At 38.5% G+C, this 20048-nt stretch overlaps 1 protein-coding gene across 2 annotated transcripts; it reads right to left on the bottom strand.

Annotated features, from left to right (window-relative positions):
• Positions 1-42: 42 nt before the first annotated feature.
• Positions 43-19927, bottom strand: nin (ninein (GSK3B interacting protein)). 2 transcript variants are annotated; one of them, XM_052572996.1, is made up of 27 exons: positions 19098-19927; positions 16805-16996; positions 16450-16537; positions 14758-14930; positions 13407-13452; positions 13161-13333; positions 12927-13070; positions 12680-12838; positions 12464-12600; positions 11416-11556; positions 10913-11087; positions 10629-10739; positions 10221-10310; positions 10002-10128; positions 9819-9910; positions 8415-9493; positions 5589-7733; positions 5100-5198; positions 4967-5018; positions 4652-4789; positions 4453-4530; positions 3928-4074; positions 3639-3806; positions 3431-3556; positions 3092-3187; positions 1457-1570; positions 43-1346 (listed from the first exon to the last, which is right to left on the bottom strand). In XM_052572996.1, exons 2-27 carry the CDS (start codon positions 16985-16987, stop codon positions 1131-1133), a joined length of 6297 nt encoding a protein of 2098 aa, XP_052428956.1. In that variant the 5' UTR covers positions 16988-16996; positions 19098-19927; the 3' UTR covers positions 43-1130. The 2 variants fall into 2 exon arrangements, with proteins under 2 accessions (XP_052428956.1, XP_052428955.1); XM_052572995.1 differs by lacking the exon at positions 5589-7733 and having other exon boundaries at positions 46-1346; positions 19098-19405.
• Between the last annotated feature and the right edge of the window lie 121 nt (positions 19928-20048).

The raw sequence follows: 20048 nt of genomic DNA, 5'->3' as shown, positions 1-20048 counted from the left end.
ACCTAGGGTTTGCTAAAACAATTATTTATTAATTTTTTACAAAAAAAAAAAGAATGTTGTGTTTTTACATCTGACCCGTGTCATACAATTAACACTTAAAGGGTAAGTTAACTTTATTTTCATAAAAAATATCAGTAACACATCTTATACTTCACCTAAGGCTGTTTTACAATACTAAAAACAGAAGAAAAACTAATTTCAAAGCAATTTCAAAATATTTAAATGCCTGTAATTCTCTGTGCATTTTTCCCCCAAAGCATAACAATTTGTAAACTCGCTGAGAGACGCCTGAAACATCATAACCAGCAATTTTGCTCTCCACACACAAATTATACAGTGGTCACCACGAGGCTGACGTCTCCGAGCTCTGAGTTTCTTCTACTCCACATAAATATTTTAATAGACCCCCTATTATTCATATCCACAGTGCTCATAATACATGATTACAGGTCATAAATTAAAAACAGGTACACAAAATAAAGCACAAAATCCTGCTGCAACTAAAGTAACATTATGGGATTTTTTGTGGTGCACATTCTCAAGTGAAAAGATTTATATTAACTAAACAATCCCGAAGACATAAAATGCACTTTAACAAACAGAAATAAACAGTGAATAAACACTGTGGCATTTGCCCTTTAATTTCCTTCTCTGAGATGCAGGGAATCACTGACTTTGTTTGCATTTCAATACAGCTATGTAATGATAGGTGGCTGCGTGTGTGTTTGTGTGTGTGTGTGTGTGTGTGAACACCAGATACACTAGTAATATGACAGTATGGCTTAATCCAAAATAAATAAAACCGCTATAAAATAATTTTTTTTAAAAGTAATAAATAAAAACAATAACTTAAAGGAAAGTTTAATCTAGAAATCAGATGAATGGAAAGGAGATTTGGGATCTATGGCAGAAGGGAAGATCTTTAGTCAATAAAAATTATTTCCATCTATTCAATATGCAAAGCTTTAGTATGGCTTCAGAGAATATAGTGCACAAGTCATATGGACTACTTCTATTTCTTGTCCTTATTGGAGATTGACATATAAAGAGCAGCTCAAACGTGTTTCTCAGAGGAAAAATAATGCTGGAATGGCTTGTTTGAGTAAAATCATGTGTAATACAGTTTAAAATCAGGAGCGTGTGAAGTGGTAGGGCGCAGGAGCCAGTGGGGAAGGGCCGAGGTCACGGACAATCTTGTTGAGGCTGGAAATTTTCTCCTCCAGGAGGAAGTTCTTCTTTTCTGCTACTTTCTGACGCTGTTCGGTCTTCTCCAGGGCTTTGAGCAGTTGAGCATTCTCCACGTAGAGGTCTTTGATCAGCACATCCGATTCACTGTTCCTGATCAACTACAGAAGCAAAGAGAACAGAACGGTTATGCTGGAAGTCTGATTTTGAGTAAAATGCATAATCAAGAATGTGTTAAAGGGCAGGGGAGGACGTGTGTGTATTCTTGTACCTGCTCTTTCAGCTGAGATACTTTCTCCTGTAGCAGCAGTTTGAGGTTTCTGAGCATGATCTCCACTTCTCTCATTCTCTCTTCCATCTGTAACAGTGCAACCTCCCGCTGATCCTGTTGGAGATACAGATCAAGGTCAGAGGTCATGACTGATTAAGGTCAATTGGTCCGCTAGAAATCCACAGCCTAAGTTATGTTCACTTAGTTAACTGCTCTTAGAATAATGTAATTCACTTTGTGTGGTTTCTGTACCTTCCCTTCCTTACAAACCTAAAAAACAAAACAAATTCTAAAATAGATGAATGATATAGGAGCAAAACAAACAAACCATCAAACTAAAATAGATTATATAAAAGCAATGGAAATAAATGTATAAAAACTATATATATAGTGTACAAAGGGACATGTAAATAAATCACAAACAATCAAGAGTAAACTTTTTTTTATTTTATTAAACTCAATTAAATACACTACACAAAATATTTCAGTCAATAGTTTATCTGGACTCAGAATATATATATATATATATATAAAACAAATTCACATCAATAAGGGACATATCACATTTAAACCAAGTAAAACATCCAAAAGCATAATAACTATATAACTAATAAAATAAAATAAATCAATAAATAAACACCATTCATTAATTATAAATCAGTGATGCAAAATGTCCAGTAAAACATGTAGAGGTAGATAAAGTTATGGATTGAGGCTTTAATAAATAAAAATACAAAATCAAATTAAAATGTAAAAAATATGGATTTTTCTCAGAACAATCATTCATTACAGCTGAAGTGTGGTATCACACATTAAAATGGTGATGTCATAACAGTACAAAAAAAACTAAACAAAACAAAAAAAACAATACTGCTTATTTAAAAGCCTTAAGATCTTAAAATTAATTCCTGATCATAGATTCTACTGCCCTTAATGGAATTAAATGTCAAAATCCTATTTTACTCCATGTGTAGCAGCATCTGGACCAAAGAGGAAACCGCTCACAGTACATTGTCTTTGCAACATGATGCCACCTTGTGGCAGATTCAGGTCACTACCAGCTGCAAAACTACATTGATCCCAACAACTCAAACAAGTACAACCAAATCTGGCAGGAAGGGTTCAGTGATTTGACCACACAGACTAAAGGTCAGAGTTCAAAGGGGAGGTGATTTCAAAGGCAGCAATTCCTCTATGTCTGTTAGAGAGGATATCACAGCTCTGGCACCTGTAGAAACACATACACACAGTGCTATACACAAGTCTTATATCCACGCACGTGATAGAACAGACTTGCGCAGATGCAAACCCCCAAACACTTAATAAATACACACCAAGAGCGTCATTTAACACCATTCACATAAACAGAATAGGAGTAACTCTAACACTGCTTCTACAGAAAGAACAGACCCAGTGCTGCCCATATCATGAATGTGAATACAACAAGTGACGACTGTTTTCCAGAATAGTGCAAACAAACAGAGACACCAAATGAGCCCGATTCACCAAAGGACCAGACGCACAGTAAATATACCCCAGAGAGTGCTGTGCATTCACGGTTACAGAGTATGCACTGACCCCGAGAGAAATCTTGTCCCAGCTGTGATGCTGATTGTTTGGGTGCAAATGTGTTACCTGCATGTTGAAGTCTGGACCATTGCTATGGTGCTGTCCTCTCTGTTCCCCTGGAAACTGTTGAGGAGACGAAGGCAAGACTGTAGCCAGCTGAGCCTAAAACAACACAAGATCAGTGTGTTATGATGAGGTAATGAGTTTGTGTAGATGAAAGGGATGCCAAATGTACTAGGTTAGCAAGTCAACTCTACATCATGATTTTATTCTTACCAAACATGTTCCTACAATATTAAACATAATTTAAGGTTAATAGAGTAAGACTAACTGCTAGGTCATGACTTCGACCAGCACTAAAAAAGGTTTAAAAAGTTTAATTTGGGGAATTGAGGTAGGAGGAACCTTGTTCCGTGTCGACAGTAGCTGAGCTTGCAAAGCCTCCATTTCACGTTTCAAGGCTGAATTTTCTTGATCTGCAGTTTTTGCAAGTCCTCTGTGTTTCACACTTAATGCTTCCAGATGGCTGATCTAAAAAAGAACATCAACTTTGTCATCAATTACTCGCCCACAACCTATTACTGCCAGAGGTGTTTAGTAAACATGCTCTGACCTGCTCCTTTGACGACTGCAGCTCTGAGCTCATTTCACTTATCTGTCTCTTAAATTGCTGGTTCTCCTCTGTAAGTGAGGCACGCTCCGCCTCCATTAGCCCGGAAAGCTCCGCCCACATTCGCCTCCCCTGTTGCTGACTAGCAGACACAATGGAAACCTCCAACAACTGATATGGAGGAAGAGAGGAGGAACGAATATAAATATTTACAGTGGGTGTGGGGTAGATAAAGCGTTGTTTCAGTGTCTCCATCTAACAAATGACAGAAGCTCAAGTCCTCTATACTCACCTTCTCATTGGCAGTGTGCAATTGTTTGTGCAAAGAAATCACTTTCTGTTTGAGAGCATCTCTCTCTTGCTGTATGATGCGTAAGTCAGATTTAAGACGAGCATTCTGCTGAGTGACCATCTGTAAAGATGAATCCAGTGTCTTAACCTAAAGGAAACCAAGACATTTTTTCAAAGTAGTCCCTCAAAGCAAAAAACAAACAAACAAAACCAACCCCCAAACAGACACTACAACAGAACAAAACCAAAAGAAACCAAACAAACAACTGAAACCAAACCCAACAAAAGCAAATAAAAACAAACAAAAACCAACCAAACCAAACAAAAATGAGATCAAAAACCAAACAAAACCAAATGAAAACAAAGTACAGAGTGAACCCCCCCCCAGCCAAACAAAACAAAAATGAGAACAAAAACCAAAAACAGAGCGAGCCCCCCCACCAAGCAAAACAAAAAAATCTATCAAACAAACAAACAAACAGTCAGGTCAGAGTGAGAGTGGGCTGTGTGTGTGCGCTTTTTATACCTTTTCTATGCACCGATTGAGTTCTGATCTAAGCAATTCCTTTTCTGTTCTGGAACCCAAATCCCCCCAATCACACAACTGTAAGGGAGTGTGTATGTGTGCATAAAACAAGACAGACACAGAGAACATTATTATGAATGTTTGTACCACTCAAACTCTTGAGCATATTATTATCAAACTGACACATTTAAAACCATACCCCATTCTTCTCATTGGCTGAGCTGTCATGTTGACGTATCACTTCCTGGAGTGCATGTCGAAGTACATGATCGGCATTCTGCTGTAATAAGAAATTCTCCTCTTCTAGCTGTTGTCCTAGATGGCGAGGCTCAGAGAGCTGAAGAAAAGTGAATTAAGAGTCTGTTTGTGTGTGGACACATGCAAATCATTAAATCCAAACATTTTAACACATGCATACTTTTAAATATAAAAATGACAACCTCATAAGTTTCTAAAGAATCTCAATTCTGCAAGCAACTTAAAGTTAAGTCTGGGCAATGGAATTAAATCTTACCTGTCTCCTAAGAGCTTGTACAGATCTCTTCCCTTGCTTGATGTGATGTAATCTAGACAAAATACATTTATCACATCATTTGCCTGCTCTTAAATGGGACAGTTCAGAACTCTCAGTGTGCATTATTTCTTACTGCAGTTCATCCTGGTTCTCTCTCAAGTCCTCCTCCCTTACTGTCGAGATCTTGTGCCTCAGAATAATGTTCTCTTTAGCCAGACGACAAACTTCACTCCTAAACACAGTGTACATTATAAATCTGCTTGGTAGTATTAAACTACTTGCATTAGGCTTGGAGTAAACAGTCCATTAGTCTTTTAAACTTACAACATGCTCCAGTGAATTGGAAATTTTATGACATTTTTGACAAGGGTTGGGTCAAAACAGATATGCAACAGTTTAATACACAGGCAGATCATGTCGCAAAACTTAACTATAACTGCACAAGAAGGTTTTAAGTGTGTGTGAGGGATTAATGATGGTGAATGGGGCTCTATGGCTGTAAAGAGGCAGGGTCTACAACAAGGCACTCATGCAGAATTGAATTAGCAGCAGGGAGCAAACAGGATGAGGAGAATGGGGATACTGATCTACAGAAGTAAAACAGAGGACCAACACATGGTACCTCCTCTCTTGCATTTGTTCATGGATCCTAAGAGATTTGCCCTGCAGATCAGCAAGTGCTTGGCGTAGATGCGAGTTCTGTTTCTCAAACTCCACACAGAAGAATTCAAGCTCTGTCACTGCAGCAATCTTCTCCCTCAGCTGGGAGTTGTGTAATGAGTTACGTGAAGTATCAGAAGAGCCAGAGTCCCACTGCAGCATCTTATCCTGCTTATCAAGTTCCTGGACCAGAACCTTCAGTCTGGAATTCTCCAGTCGGACTTGTGCGGTCTCTTCCAGCACCGACACCAGCTGTTTGTGGAGGTCCTGGACTATGTGCATCTTGTCCTCCAGACTCTTGACTCTACTCTCTAGTTTTTTGTTGTGGTCAATAAGCTGCAAGTTCTCTTGGATGCTCTGTTCAAAGCAGACCTTTAGCTCAGCAAGTTGCACATCTTTGACTGGGGACGCTATTTGCTTAAAGTGCTTTGATACTTGAGGTGTGATATTCTCTTTCTCTGAATCCTGCCGTTTAGGGCTCTGCAACTGAGAGCTAGTGCATTCTATAGCTTTGCTGTACAGCATTACTGTTTCTTGAAGGTCCAGGATCTCCTGCATGCACACATCTCTCAGATCAGCAACTTTATCCTTATCTGTGTCAACTATAGTTTGGGTACAAGCTTCCTTTACAAAAGCCCCGATATCATTTTCAAGACTTGCAATGCTTATACAATCCTCTGGAATTTCTTCAATCTCAGATTCAACTGGTTTGCCAATGTATTCAGCCTGGATGTCATCTTTGCTTGGAGGTTCATGGTGTTGCAAGCTCTCTTGGTTATAGGAATCATCATATTCTGCGGAGAAATTACCTTCGCTTTCTGTGCAATTCAAAATATACTCCTCTGCCATCTTCAAAGTGTCATCTCTCGGAGTCTCTGTGCTATTGCTCTTAACATTCAGCTTTTCAGTCAGTTGTGTATCTTCAAAACCATCCACTCCAGGATCACAGAGTTTCTCCTTAGTCTCCTCCTCCTCTTCTTTAGGACAATCAGGGATTTCTGTCTTACTGTTGTTAGATACTACATCAGCACAAGAGTTTAAAGTTTTACTATTTGTAACTTCAACCTCAGGGCATCTGTGTAACTGTGAATTAGCAAAGTCTGGGTCAGTAACTTCATCCATTTCTTCTTCTGTTTCCTCTTCATCTTCTCGGTTTACAAAAGACTCCTCACATATGACATACTTTGGACTGACTTCATCATTAGATTCTGTCCTGGTTTCTTCATTGAATTCATCATAGGGCTCTATTGTGGATTCTTTATGAGTTTCTTCAAGGTCATCTCCATTGGGTTCTACAGGGATTTCTACGGTGGACTCTATGCAAAGTTCCTGAGAAAGTTCTGCAGAAGGCTCTCCAGTGGTTCCGGTCAACTGCAACACAATTTCCTCCAACTGCACCACTCTCAATGCCAGTGAATCTCTTTCTGCAAGCAGAGCCTTTCTCTCATTCTTTAATTCCTGACAGAGGAGCTCCTCACCTTCCTGGAGTCTTCCTATCAGCTCCATGTTCTCAGAAAATGAAATTATTTCCCCTCGCCTGCCCTCCATAGCAGACAGACTCCTTTGTAGCTCTGCTCGCTCCTGGATGAAGTCATCTACGGCCTGCTTCAGCATCTCTTCCAGCTCAGTTGCTTTGTGCTCTGCTTGTGCCAGCAGCAGGTCTTTGGCCTCCATCCTATCCTGCACATGGTTGTGCAGCTCATTGAGTTGGCGGCTCAGCTCAATTTCTTTGGTTCGAGCAGCACTGACAAAAGCCTCCAGCTCGGCCTGAAGCTGTAGGTTCTTGTCTGTCAGAGCTTTAATATCTTGTGCATGTGCAACTTCAAGGCTTTGACGCTCCTTTTGGAGCTCCTCCCTCTCAAGGTCCAGCGCCTCCCTCAAAAGCTTCCACTGTTGCTCCGCCTCCTTGGTGGCTGCCTCTGACTCCTCCTCCCAGTGGGCGCGATCTGCAGCATGCTGTTGGGCAAGTGCTGCAATCTCACTTTGGTAATGTTGCTCGAGTTTATGTACATCCACCTGAAAACGCTCAGACACTGCCTCTTGGTCACCATAGAAGCGAACTTCCACTTCTTCAAGTCGCTGAGAGAATTGCTTCTCCAGCTCTCTCCTGTACATGGCCAATCAAAATCAACAGCTTATAACATAACTATACTGCAGAGTGGAGACAAGAATAGCTGGTTTTTGTAGGTTTCAAAAGGGCAAGTTAATTGTTGTTAAATCCAAAAGTATGACACACAGGACCAAATTCCCCAAATATTTTAAAGAACAATGCAACAAAAAGAAAAAAAAATCTGTTTTTAATTCATTTTTCCCCAGTAAAATATGTTTGTAAAAAATCCTTGTGTGTGTGTGTGTGTGTGTGTGTGTGTGTGTGTATATATATATATATATATATACAATAAAAGATTTTAAAAATGTAAACCTATAGAAGATTTTAAATGTGTTTATTATAAATAAAACTTTCAAAATGTAAAAAGTTTTCATTTGTTCATCATTTAAAATGTGTCAGTTAAAATATTTCCTCCCCCCCAAAAAATTTAAACCACCAGTCCAGTTAGATTTGCTTAACATATAATTAAAGGTAAATTCTCTGAAAACAACTTTTCTTCTCTTTTACAGGTAATTTATTGATCTTGTTTCAAGGATTCTAGATATTTTAACTGCTAAATAAGACACATTGCTGTGCACCTACCTTATAAGAAAATAGCAGAAGGAATTAAATTAAGTCTCAACTTCACATAAAAATGCCAAAGGTTTAAAGCAAGTAATTCTAACCAGTGTGTCTTACCTCTGTTCTGCAATATCGGAGCGTAGTTTCTCCAAGAGGCTGCTGAGTCTTTCTCTCTCCTCGCTGTGTTTGGCACTCAGCTCCTGCATGGCCTCCCTGTGCGCCTCCACCATCCGGCTCTGCTCCTCATTAAGCACCTGCTGCCACCTCTTCTCCTGCTCCTCTCTCTCTCCTTGCAGTCTCTCTCTCTCCTGCTCCAAACAGGCCTGAAGTGCCCCCTCATGCTGTTTCTCCAGCTGAGCCCTCTCTCTCCCCCAATGCTCCCTCATAATGTTCTCGGTCTCCTCCTGCTGTGAGCGCAGGTGTTCCCTTTCCTCCTGCAAACGCTGTAGGAGCAGAGCATGATGTTTGTTCTCTAATGAAGCCCGCTCCTCATCCCACTGTTGCCTGAGCCTCCTCTCCCTCTCCAGCTTCTCCTCCAGCACAGCCTGCAGTGTCTCCTTACTGATCTCCTCTAGCTCCTGCCTCTCGCGCTCCCATTCCTCCTTGAGCCTCCGCTCGCTCTCCTCCAGCACAGCTTGCAATGCCTCCTTACTGTTCTCCTCTAAATCCTGCCTCTCACACTCCCACTCCTCTCGGAGCCTCTTTTCCAGCTCAACACACTCCTGTTCTGTTCTACGCTGCATCTCCTCAAGCTGAGCATTTAGCACCTCCTCATAGCTCTTTTGCTCTTCTTTCCACTGCTCCTTAAGCCTCTTCTCCTCCTTGTTCTTCTCCTCTTGCAGTCTCTCTCTCTGCTCCTGCAGACTGGCCTCCAGCTCCTCCTGGTGCTTGGATTTGATCAGACTCATCTCATCAGCTTGCACTCTGATCTGCTCCTCATAGGCAGTCTGTTTTTCCTCCAGAATTTGCACCTTTGCTTCCAGCTGTTGTGCACGGCTTCTGGCATCCTGTGCATCCTGCGTGAGAGAGTGAAGCTCCTGCTGGTGGAGAGTTTTGAGGGCAGAAATGTCCTGCTCCAATCTGTTGGCTCTCTCTTGTTCTCTTGCCAGCTCCTCCCTCAAAACCTGCACCTCCTGTCGGTGCTGCAGGGAGAGATTACTCCTCTCTTCCTCTGCACTGCGTTTTTCTTCGTAAACCTACAGACGGCATCAGAGAGCAACAGGAAGAGTCACCTTTTATTCTTTAAACAATCTAGAATAGTTTGGCATTTACTTTCATCTTAAAGGTACAGTTCATATAAAAATGGAAATTCCTAAAGGTGCAGTTCAGTTTATCTTAAAAGTATAGTTAACTTAAAAAATGCATTTTTTTTTAAAGGTACAGTTCACCTAAAAATTTTATTTAAAAAATGTCAAATTCAAACTCATCTGAAGGCAAATATGCTTTGGCTTCATACAATAAAAAAAAAACAGCAGCTATACATTTTTTCATAGTTTTAGTATGTGCATGTGTGTGTCTCACCATTGCTCTGATGTTTTCTATCTCTCGCCGGTGCTGCTCCAGTAACATCTCGGTCTCTAGACTCACGTTTACCGGCTGCTGCTCCTGAGAACCTACAAATACAACACACAAGAGCACAGCTGAGTGACAGATGACATTTAGTGTTATCCATGTTTATTGAGTATGAGCAGAGAAGTATGTCACCTGGATCTGGACTCTTGCCGGCCAGTTCATCAGACAGACTCAGTCCGGGATGTGTTGAGGGTGTGTGGCCTGAAGTCTGATATTCCTCCAGCTGAGCTTCCAGCTCATCTATACGATCCTGCAACTCCTTCAATACACATAAAGGTATAGATATGAATTTGAGTGACACATTATAATAGACTGAAACAAAAGGAAAACAGAAACAGAGAGGTTACAGACCCTGCACTGCTCCTCGTAGTTCCTGCGCAGCTCTCTCAAACGCTCCTCCTGCTGATAAAACTCTGCGCAGTCTGGATCCAAATCACCAAACTACACACAAAAGTATTTTGCTTTTTTTTCATGATTTACTAGACAAGGTTTTTCAAAAATATACTGTATGTATTCACAATTTCTAAAGCAGAAAATATTTTAGAGTTTGAACTAGAACAATGCTTATCCATAAATACATATATATAAAATGGCTACAGAGTTATACATTTTAATTAATTGACATGACTTTTCCTGGTCTTGAAAAAAAAATAATCATCACATTTTTAAAAATAGACTATCTTTTATCATTTTTATCATGTTATTGTATGTTTCTCCTCATGTCAATACAGATGTCTGGGTCTACGCTAATTCCAGTACCTTCTCTTTCAAAACACCTTCCAGGTTTTTTTGCACTTTGTTCAGCTGGTTTTCTGCCTCCACCAGTTTCTCTGTGGTCTCAATAAGCTCAGACTCCAGACGACCATTTTCCTACATAAAGTTATTGAAGACAAACATATACAATACATTTTACAACTCAAATTAAATAAAAATGACATGCTGATGGGAATGAGACGCAAGTATGTAGAAGGCAATTCACAGTGATAAAACAAAAAACAACAACAACACAAAAATTAACAAATTCAATTGAAAATGCTAATTACTTTAATGGTGAGAGATAGATGTTCTCGTAGGAAGGTTTCATCCTCTCTCAACTTGCCAATTTCCTGTTCAAGCTCTTCTCGATGCTGACTGGCCTGCTGCTGCACAAGCTCCACCTCTTTACTAAGCTCTGATCTCAGAGCAGTCATACTCTCTTTATATTCCTGCTCCAACTTCCTGTTTAAATTGCATGCATGGACATAAACACACATGCACACGACACATGAATACACATGCTCACACCCACATGCATAGACCATTAATGTCCACAGAACAAGCCTTTTGTGTTTATGCAGCAATTTCTGCAGGTAGGCAAGGAAAGGCAAGCTTATTTATATAGCACATTTCATACACAATGGCAATTCAAAGTGCTTTACATAAAAGAAAGTAAAATGATCATAAGAAAATAATCACAACATTAAAACAAGGAATTTACTTTCTGGAGTATAAAGTAATTTGGGTTTAACGAGGGGAAAGCGACAGCTGATTGAAGGTGAAAGGTTACCGGAGGTTGAGTTCATTATTGCGCTCAATGGCAGCATGGTGGTCATCGACTTCAGACGCCAGCTGAGATTTCAGTTTCTCTGCTTTGTCCAGATCAAAGCGAATCCTCTCCTTCTCACGCCTTTCCAGGTCAACACACTCCCTGTCACACAAAGAACTGACATTAGAGTAGAAGCAAACTGGAGCTCTGTGGTCCTAAAACGATCTTGAGTGAATCTGAATAAGGACCTGGATTAAAGAATAACAAGACGTGATTTAGAGTAAGAGAAAACAATAGGTCTTAGTCACAACAGCAAGCTGAGGGGAGTCAAATAATGCAACAACCTGATCTTGAATGAGTCCCCATATTAAATTAGAATCATCTGAAGAAATATAATAATAATAATAATAATAATAATATGGTATAGAGTAGATTAAGAGTGTGCATAATATAATGTATAATAAATAATTGTGCAATGGGGTTAGCAAGCTCTTTTGGAGCAAGACAATTTATTTTTAAAATTGTTGTCATATTATGTTTGTTAGTTTGTTTATTAAGTTTTTTTATGCCATGTTAGCATCATGGCTATTTACATGGCAAAAAAGTTCAGTTTCATCCATGCAATGTACATTATATAAAACATTTCAACTTAACATAAGATAGAAAATCTAAAAAATACATTCAGGTGGTACATTTTCAAATATTCCATGCAAGCATGTTTCTGAATAAAAGCGTTTTCTAGCAGCATCATGAAAATTACAATTCAACAAAATATGTTTTTGTCATATTATGTAAAATTTGAATAGAAATTTGTTGTTGAGGTAACAAATTAAAATACAAAATATAATGTCAGTTAACATCTTGTTTTTTAGCTGTATTAACTTATTTAGAAACATAGTTTCTCTTATTTTAAGTCATTTTTTGCTATCTTGTACCCCCTTGGAACTGTGTTAAGGTCCCCCATTGGGTCCCGGCCCCTTGGTTGAGAACCACTAGAATGAGATGGTGTTTGTGAATTGCAAACTGAAGTGATCTAGTGTGATGATCTAGTTCAAATACATGGACTCACAGCAGATGTCTGATCTCTGCCTTAAAGCTCACTAGCGCCGCCTGGTGGATTGAGTTCTTAGTGCTCAGCAGCTCATTCTCTAGCGCAACGGTGAGCTCAGACAGATTCACTTTACCTTCCAGATTAAAATCCAGAGCCTGCAGACAGACACACACATATAAAAGCTTATTACAAATATCCTAGATGCAATGCAGAGTTGTGTAGTCAGTGTGTCACCTGTAAGATCTCCGAGCTATTATCCACTCCCTCTTCCATCCACCTGTAAAGCAGAGTTTCCACAGGAGCATATCCTGATCCATCATCCAAATCTGAAAACACCTGCAGACAGATTGTGCTGCTCGAAGCACATGAGATCCTTCGACCCGACTCATCAAACTTGGAAGAAAGAGAAGGATGGTGAAAAGAGGTTTAACACTTATATTTAGGCATGTTTTGCACATACAGTCTATTACTGTGTACTTACCTGAGTGGAATGGAGTCTCTTTAATTGTCTGTAGGGTGTAGATGCTGACGGTGTGGGTGGTTTGCTGGGGTTTATTATGCATGAGATGAAGTCCTGCACATCTATTGCGTTTTCATCACCACATTGCAACAGATCCTCTCCCACCTGTGGACGTTCAAACACACACAGGAACTACGTGTTAATATGAATTACTTAACCACTAAATGGATCTCAGGTTGTGATCGTGGAAAATACCTCAATGCCTATGTGCTGGCAGAGTGTGTGTAGCTGTTGCAGTGTGGCCGTGCCGTTTATAGGTAGAGAGAGCTGATGGCAAGCATAATGCAAACGCTCCTCCATGTCACAGAGTGGCAGTGCATTGGCACCTGGTGTGCTGGGTTCATCTGGGTTCCAGAGGTGCAGCTGACCTGCACACAATCCAGTGTAAATGTCTTGCATAAGGAAGATTTTTTTGTTTGTTTAAAGATTATTTAAAGTCACCTTCTGCTTCAAACTCTTCAGAAATGCTTATGTCAGTATTCCAGCGCTGTAAAATAAATAAAATGCACAGATTAAAAACACTGATAATCACACCCCCAGACGGGGCACTACCGAGCAACAATAAAACAAAGCAATAAACTTTCAATTAACTAACATCAAAACAAATGCCTATATTTTATAACATAATCCATGGTTCAGAGATTTGGGGTAAGATTTCATTATCTTTTATTTATTTTTAAAGACACTGAAGCTTTTCATAAAGGATGCATTCAATTGATGACAAGTGACACTAACAACATTCAAAAAATTGCTATTTGCAAAAACTAAAAATGCTTAACCTTGTATTGTAAAAAATGCAGCACACTTATTAAAAATAGTAAGCAGCATAACTGTTTTCAATATTAATAACCATGAGAAATGTTTGATTTTGTATCAGCATATTAGAGCGATTTATGAAGGATCATGTTACTAATTTGCCAAAATACATTTAAAATATATTTAAACAGAAAAGTCTTTATTTTCAATTGAACATTTCATAGAATTACTGTTTTTACTGTACTTTTGATCAAATAAATGTAGCCTTGGTAAGCATAAATGACTTAAACATTTAAAAAAATATTTTTTTTTATATACACCGTAATAATAAATACTAAAATTAAAATTAAAAAATAAAAATATATATTTTAAAATACTAATTATGCAAAACTAACCACAGGTTGAAACTAAAAAGCCACTCACTCAACTACTTCCCTATTGTTTGGTCAAGATCATTGTGTGTGTGTGTGTGTGTGTGTTCAGATGTGGACAGAGTGAATTTCTGGGGGTGCAGGGAGCAGATGGAGAATACGTGCAATGGAATTCAGGGGGTGGGGAAGGGTCATTGTTCATCAGTAGAAACACATCTGCTGTTGAAGAACCGGAGGATTGTTCACACACCAGACTATCAGAGAGAGCTCTGCGCAGCAGTGTGTATTAATGTGCACCTGCTGGAAAGCGTGGCTAGAGTCACACACAAAAGCTCACAAACACAAGCCGGCAAGGATTCGATAAAACAATTTCAATGCGAGACGTCACTGCTTGTTATTTTGCTTTAAATTGGGGTGTCTCTTCTAAGAGTCCTCATTAACTTCTGTCAGAGCAGAGGGCAAAGACACACACACACACACACACACACACACACACAGACTGTGTGTTTTGGAGTGAGCTGCGGCTGAATAATTTGGATTGTTTCTGAAGGAAAATCGCAACTTTAACCTTCAGCTTTATCTGTGTATTCAGATATGAATGATTCTAAACGAGAAGAATGTGGCTCAACCTTTACGCTTCACTGTTTTTCATGTGAGCGTGTTACCTCACGTTTCCTGGGTACAGTCCTGTCATCGCTCTCTTGAGCATCTTCATCCTTCTCCTCCTCATCTTCAGGCTGTGTGTGTGAATCAGTGTGTGTGTGACTGGACTCCGGAGCAGAGCGGCGGCCGTAGCGCTTACTGCCCTTTACGAAGCGTGGCTGGACTTCTGGGGAATCTAGGGGAGAGATAAATAACTCTTACAATAGTTATACAATAATAAATACGTTCCTCTACAGTAACATCTAACAAGAGCTCAACACTTTCAAAATACCTGCTACTCTTTCACAAATGGTCCCTCAAGGTAGGTCTAATGATAAAATATCTGTTAATAAAATAACTTCTTAAATAATTCAAGACACCGAAAATATCCATTCTAATATCCTGATTAAGTGCTAAAGAAACATTTCTTCTTATTACAATGTTTAAAACAGTTTTTCTGCTTAATATATTTGTGAAAACTCTGGATACGCTGACAAATTAAAATCCAATAGAACAGCATTTGTTTGAAATAGTATTTTTTTGTATCATGAATATATTTACCGTCACATTTTAGCAATTTAATGCATCCTTGCTGGTTTTAAGCATATATATTTTTTAATCTTACTGACATCAAACGTTTGAAGAGTAGTGTTTATGGGCAGCATAGAGTTTAGACAAACTATACCAGAAAGTATACCATGCAGATTTCATTACCAGATCATTCTTGTTAAATTAGCGACAGTCAAGCCAGTGGCCTATTTTGTTAAGAGCACAGGACGTTTTTAGGAACAAAATCTGTGAACCGTTTGTTTATCGTTCAGCTTAGAAACCTGTGATTGAAATTCACTTGACCGCATGAATGAACAATGAAAGCCAAGTTTTGTTTGAGGCCCAGGGTAACACATACACTGTGTGTATAAATACTGTCTACCAAGTGTTAAGCAGAAATGAATTATGAAGAAATAATGTTTGCTAAGGCAAGTGTCACTATTTCTATTGCTTATAATTAGGCAAACACTTGATGCAACTGCATAGCAATGCCCCGGCTATTATCATGAAGTGTGAGATGTCATAATTAGAGAAGAGCTTGTTTTAAGATAGAATAGACTTCATTTACACTATCACTGTTCTCAGAATAATCCTCCTTAATCCAGATTTAACCTCACATCCTCCCTCAGCTCAGGCTGTCTGGTTTTTAATACATTCCTGATTACATCATGATTTCTAAATGCTGAGCAGAGTCTTTTGATCACAACCTGCCAATGTCAATTATAGTATTATAGTATTATATCAATCAATCAATCAAACATAAATCAAGCAGATCAAATATAAACAGCTGTAAAAACAAAGCAACATTATTAGACCTAAACTGATATTTACAATAAATAAATATCTATTTATTTCTACAAGTTTCGGTGACTTATGTGATATCACAGCATGTATAGATATTCATTGTTTGAAAAGGATCGTTCAATGGTAATATCAATATTTAGACAGCAGTGTATCCAAAGATGGTTATATTTTAGAACAGAATTTCCGTGCATTCATTTAATGAGACATTCATCGAACAGTGGATCTAAACTGCTCTTTTTACACAATATTGGTTCCAGCAAACAAAGTTACTTGATGCCAATAATCTAAAATGATCAATTAAGTTTAAAGGTGTCCGTTCATTATATGGTTTAAATCTAGTCTAGATCTCGTGAGGTTGTTACCTGGTCGTTCAAGACATTCTTCTGGATCGCTTGTGTTTGTGCTTGATAACACAAGGATCAGCGCATCCTTAAACTGTTCAAAATCAACCTGAAAAATCAAAACAGTGGCAAATGAATCCCTCCTCTTTTCATCAGTGTCTATCAAGACTATACAGTTTCTAATTACAGATGCTCTAAAAGGTTGTTTGGTTGGGGTCTTGAACAAAATACAAAGTTTCCACGATCATATCCTCCTGACCATTTACAGGATTTAATGCCTCGGCATGAAAATGAACACACAAATACACACAAAAAGACATTCAAATAAAATGAAAAATAGAAAATGTCCCTAAAAGAAATACATGTGGTGTCTCACCCGTGCAGGGATCTGGTCCTCCAGCAGTGTGTGTAAGAGTGTGTTCAGCGTGTTCTCCTCCAGCTGAAGGGCCCGGCACAGATCGGTCAGTTCTTCCGGACTCAGAGAGCCCAAACCACTGCCATCAAAACTCTCAAACACCTCTTTCAGTCGTTCCTCATACTGGTCCCTCGCTCCATCCATCAGCCTTTCCTACAGAGACACAGACAGAGTAACACATCCCATCCACTGACTTCTAGCTTCCATCCACTGACTTCTAGCTTACGAAGAGAGATAGTTCACATCCAAACTCACAATAACTCCAACATACTCCAGTTCAACACACAAGGATGAAGAAAGAGCCATCAATAACCAGAGTGAGTGACAAACAAAATGAACAAGAGCAACAACGAGCTCGAGTGCAAATGCGTGACACACTCACACACCGCTCGCTTTTACCAAGGAGGCTGTATTGGCTGTCAGCCATTAAAGGACTACAGCTTTCATTACAGCAGGACAACGTTCCCAAAGTTGACTAATGGATTTCCATGACTTTTTCAGTTGGATAAGGAGCATAAAGATAGAAATGGGCATATTTCCATTACCATTACATGACGTACCAGATTTTTAAATAAGAAGTGTACATGTTTATTAGGGATGCACAACATATCTGTAAATTTTTTTTTCAATGTATCAGTGTTTAATTATGCATGCACATTTCTCCGGCTTTTATATTTAGATTTTTAGATTTTATTTGAATAGATAATTTTATTATAAATACAAATTATATTAATTTTTATACTTTAAACAACATTTCATTACCAACTGTTTTTTAAAAGACACTAGTAATATAACACTATTAAAACATATTTAACAAATCTCAAAATGTGTACTTCTGTTCATAAATAAACATTATAATGTTAATGCCAAAATGTACTTTCAGCATAAACACGAGATTGTACTTTTTAGAATTTTTGTGCAACTTTCATTTAGCAATTGTCAATTATCAGCCATAACATTATAAAAAAATTATCAGTTTATTAGGGACATTCCTAATATTTTTAAATGTACAAATATCGCCAATAAAACATACATTGTTATGTTTCTTTTACTCAAGGCAAACACCACCAATTATCTAATCAAAGATTATTTTATGGCTTTTAAGACTTTAATCTCATCCTTTAGTGTGGGATTTGTGCTCATTGCTATTAAGAGTATATAAGATTCAAGATGGAACAAAGCTTGAGCCACAAAAATGGAGAGCCCTGCAGCACTATTTCTGACACACACAATCCCTCCGCTCAGGAAGAGAAGAGATCTGTGGGCTAAATCCAGAGCAGAGCACAGATGAGAAAGGCCAGCGTCAGGACACACAAGTTATAACATCTGAGATGAACACAATCAAACACACTCAGCTGCAGGTGTCTTTTGTCCCGAGGAGCCCTGGCCCCTCTTGAGAGCCTTACAAGCATAGAAGTGTGTGTATTCATTTATTATTCTTCAGTGGATGGTGCACGCGCGCACACACACACACACGCACACACACACACGCACGCACACACACACACACACACACACACACACAAGGGAGGGGTTTGATGTCCATCTGCTCCTTACAAGGACGTCTGAGAGTTTCAGGAAGAACCGATTCAGAGTCACTCAGATATTTGGACGAGGTAATAAGTGAAATTGATTTTGAAAAATGTTCTTACCATTAAAAAAAATGTACAGGGGCAACCATATATGCCTAATAATTTTAAATCACATCAATAATCAGACACGTTTTAAAACACCAAAGTAGCTATAAACGAGTAAAGAAACCTTTTAACTAATTCATTTCTTTGACTTTTCAACTCATTTGTGATAACTGGATAGGCATTTTTATTTTTTCTATTTTTGTATTAATTAAATTTTTATTCATAATTAATTTGATATTTTAATATTCAGATTGGCTCTTTTTCGTTTACAAATAAATATTTTTGAACTGAGCATAACTGGAATAAATTAAACACATGCACCCAGCGACATTAAATACACAAACACACCATTAAACACGCAAAACACACACCCATACTAACATCACTGCCGCTTCCTTTTCGTTTATCTAACATGTTTTGTGGTGAAAGGTATTGATAAAAAAATAAAGTTCTTTACTTCAATATTGCAGTCACAAATTAATCGCCACAACAAACAACCATAACCAGGACACATATTCAAGTTTAATTCCGAATGAATACAGTAGTATATTATGAGTGAGATGACTGTGATTTATGTGTGATGAAGTCAAAGTTAAACCCATCATCTGAACACTTACCCGGCGGTTTCACAGATGCGAGCTGTCTCCGTTATTCGGTTAGAAGTCCATTAGTTTGATCCGGAGCTCGCCCTCAAACTGACCCGTTCTCTGTGTGTTTGGATCTAATGCCGCGGCTATAGCTGTGACTGTGATGTCTTTCTGCTGAGTGCTCGGGTCAGTTTGCTACATTGTTTGTTATAATGGGGCGGTCAGGGACATTTTGAAAGGCCCTGCAGGAGGAAGAGGAGGAGACGAGCAGAAGCACAGCGCGCAACAGCGACTCCAGCAGGACAGCGACGGAACTACGCACCTGTTGAGCTAACAGTTCCAAAGTCATTTATATGCTCACCAAAGCTGCACAAGGACAAAACTAAATAAATGCTTTCTGTTGTAATATATTCCAAATGACATTTATTTTTGTGACAGTAAAGATCAAATACAATTTTTTATTCTCACAGCTGAAAATGATTGACTTTGCTATTTTTGTGTAAACTTTGACGCTTTTTCAGGATTCTCATGAATTATCTCATAATCTCTCAACTGTTTTTTTTCTAAATATATATTTTTTGTAGCAATGTAGCAAGTAATTAATTTAACTGATCAAATTGACAGTAGACTTAATCAATTAATTCCCTGCGGAATAAAAACATTTTCTTTAAAAATAAAAATAAAAATCTCCTGATCACAAACTGTTGAACAATTTACATTCATTTAATTACTAGATGCTTACAGTGTATTTTGAGTGCATGTTTTGTTTAGCATTGTGTTTCTTTGGAACTGAACCCACAACTTTGGTGTCGCGAGCCCTTGCTCTTGTAAAACCATTTCATTTTCTTTTGTACCATATAAGTGCAGAATGTCAATACGTTGACCCATGGAACTCTTTGTCCTCTGCCTCTCGTCATCCACTCTTCTTTTTTATTATATATTTCATAAAATCATTATATTTGCTAGTACTATATGAATTAA

This window comes from Carassius gibelio, chromosome B13, assembly GCF_023724105.1.
Source record: "Carassius gibelio isolate Cgi1373 ecotype wild population from Czech Republic chromosome B13, carGib1.2-hapl.c, whole genome shotgun sequence".
NCBI lineage: Eukaryota > Metazoa > Chordata > Actinopteri > Cypriniformes > Cyprinidae > Carassius > Carassius gibelio.
The sequence above is the reverse complement of the archived record's forward strand: the minus strand, read 5'-3'. Positions and strand labels throughout refer to the sequence as shown.

Bases quoted from the DNA above. Each gene is read 5' to 3' on its own strand.
- nin (XM_052572996.1), bottom strand. From the start codon at position 16,987: ATGGATGGAGCGAGGGACCAGTATGAGGAACGACTGAAAGAGGTGTTT. The intron at 13,334-13,406 runs GTGACTTTAAAT...GATTGTGTGCAG, and splicing joins TGAAGAGTTTGAAGCAGAAG to GTCAGCTGCACCTCTGGAAC. The intron at 10,311-10,628 runs GTACTGGAATTA...TTTTGTGTGTAG, and splicing joins AAGGTGTTTTGAAAGAGAAG to TTTGGTGATTTGGATCCAGA.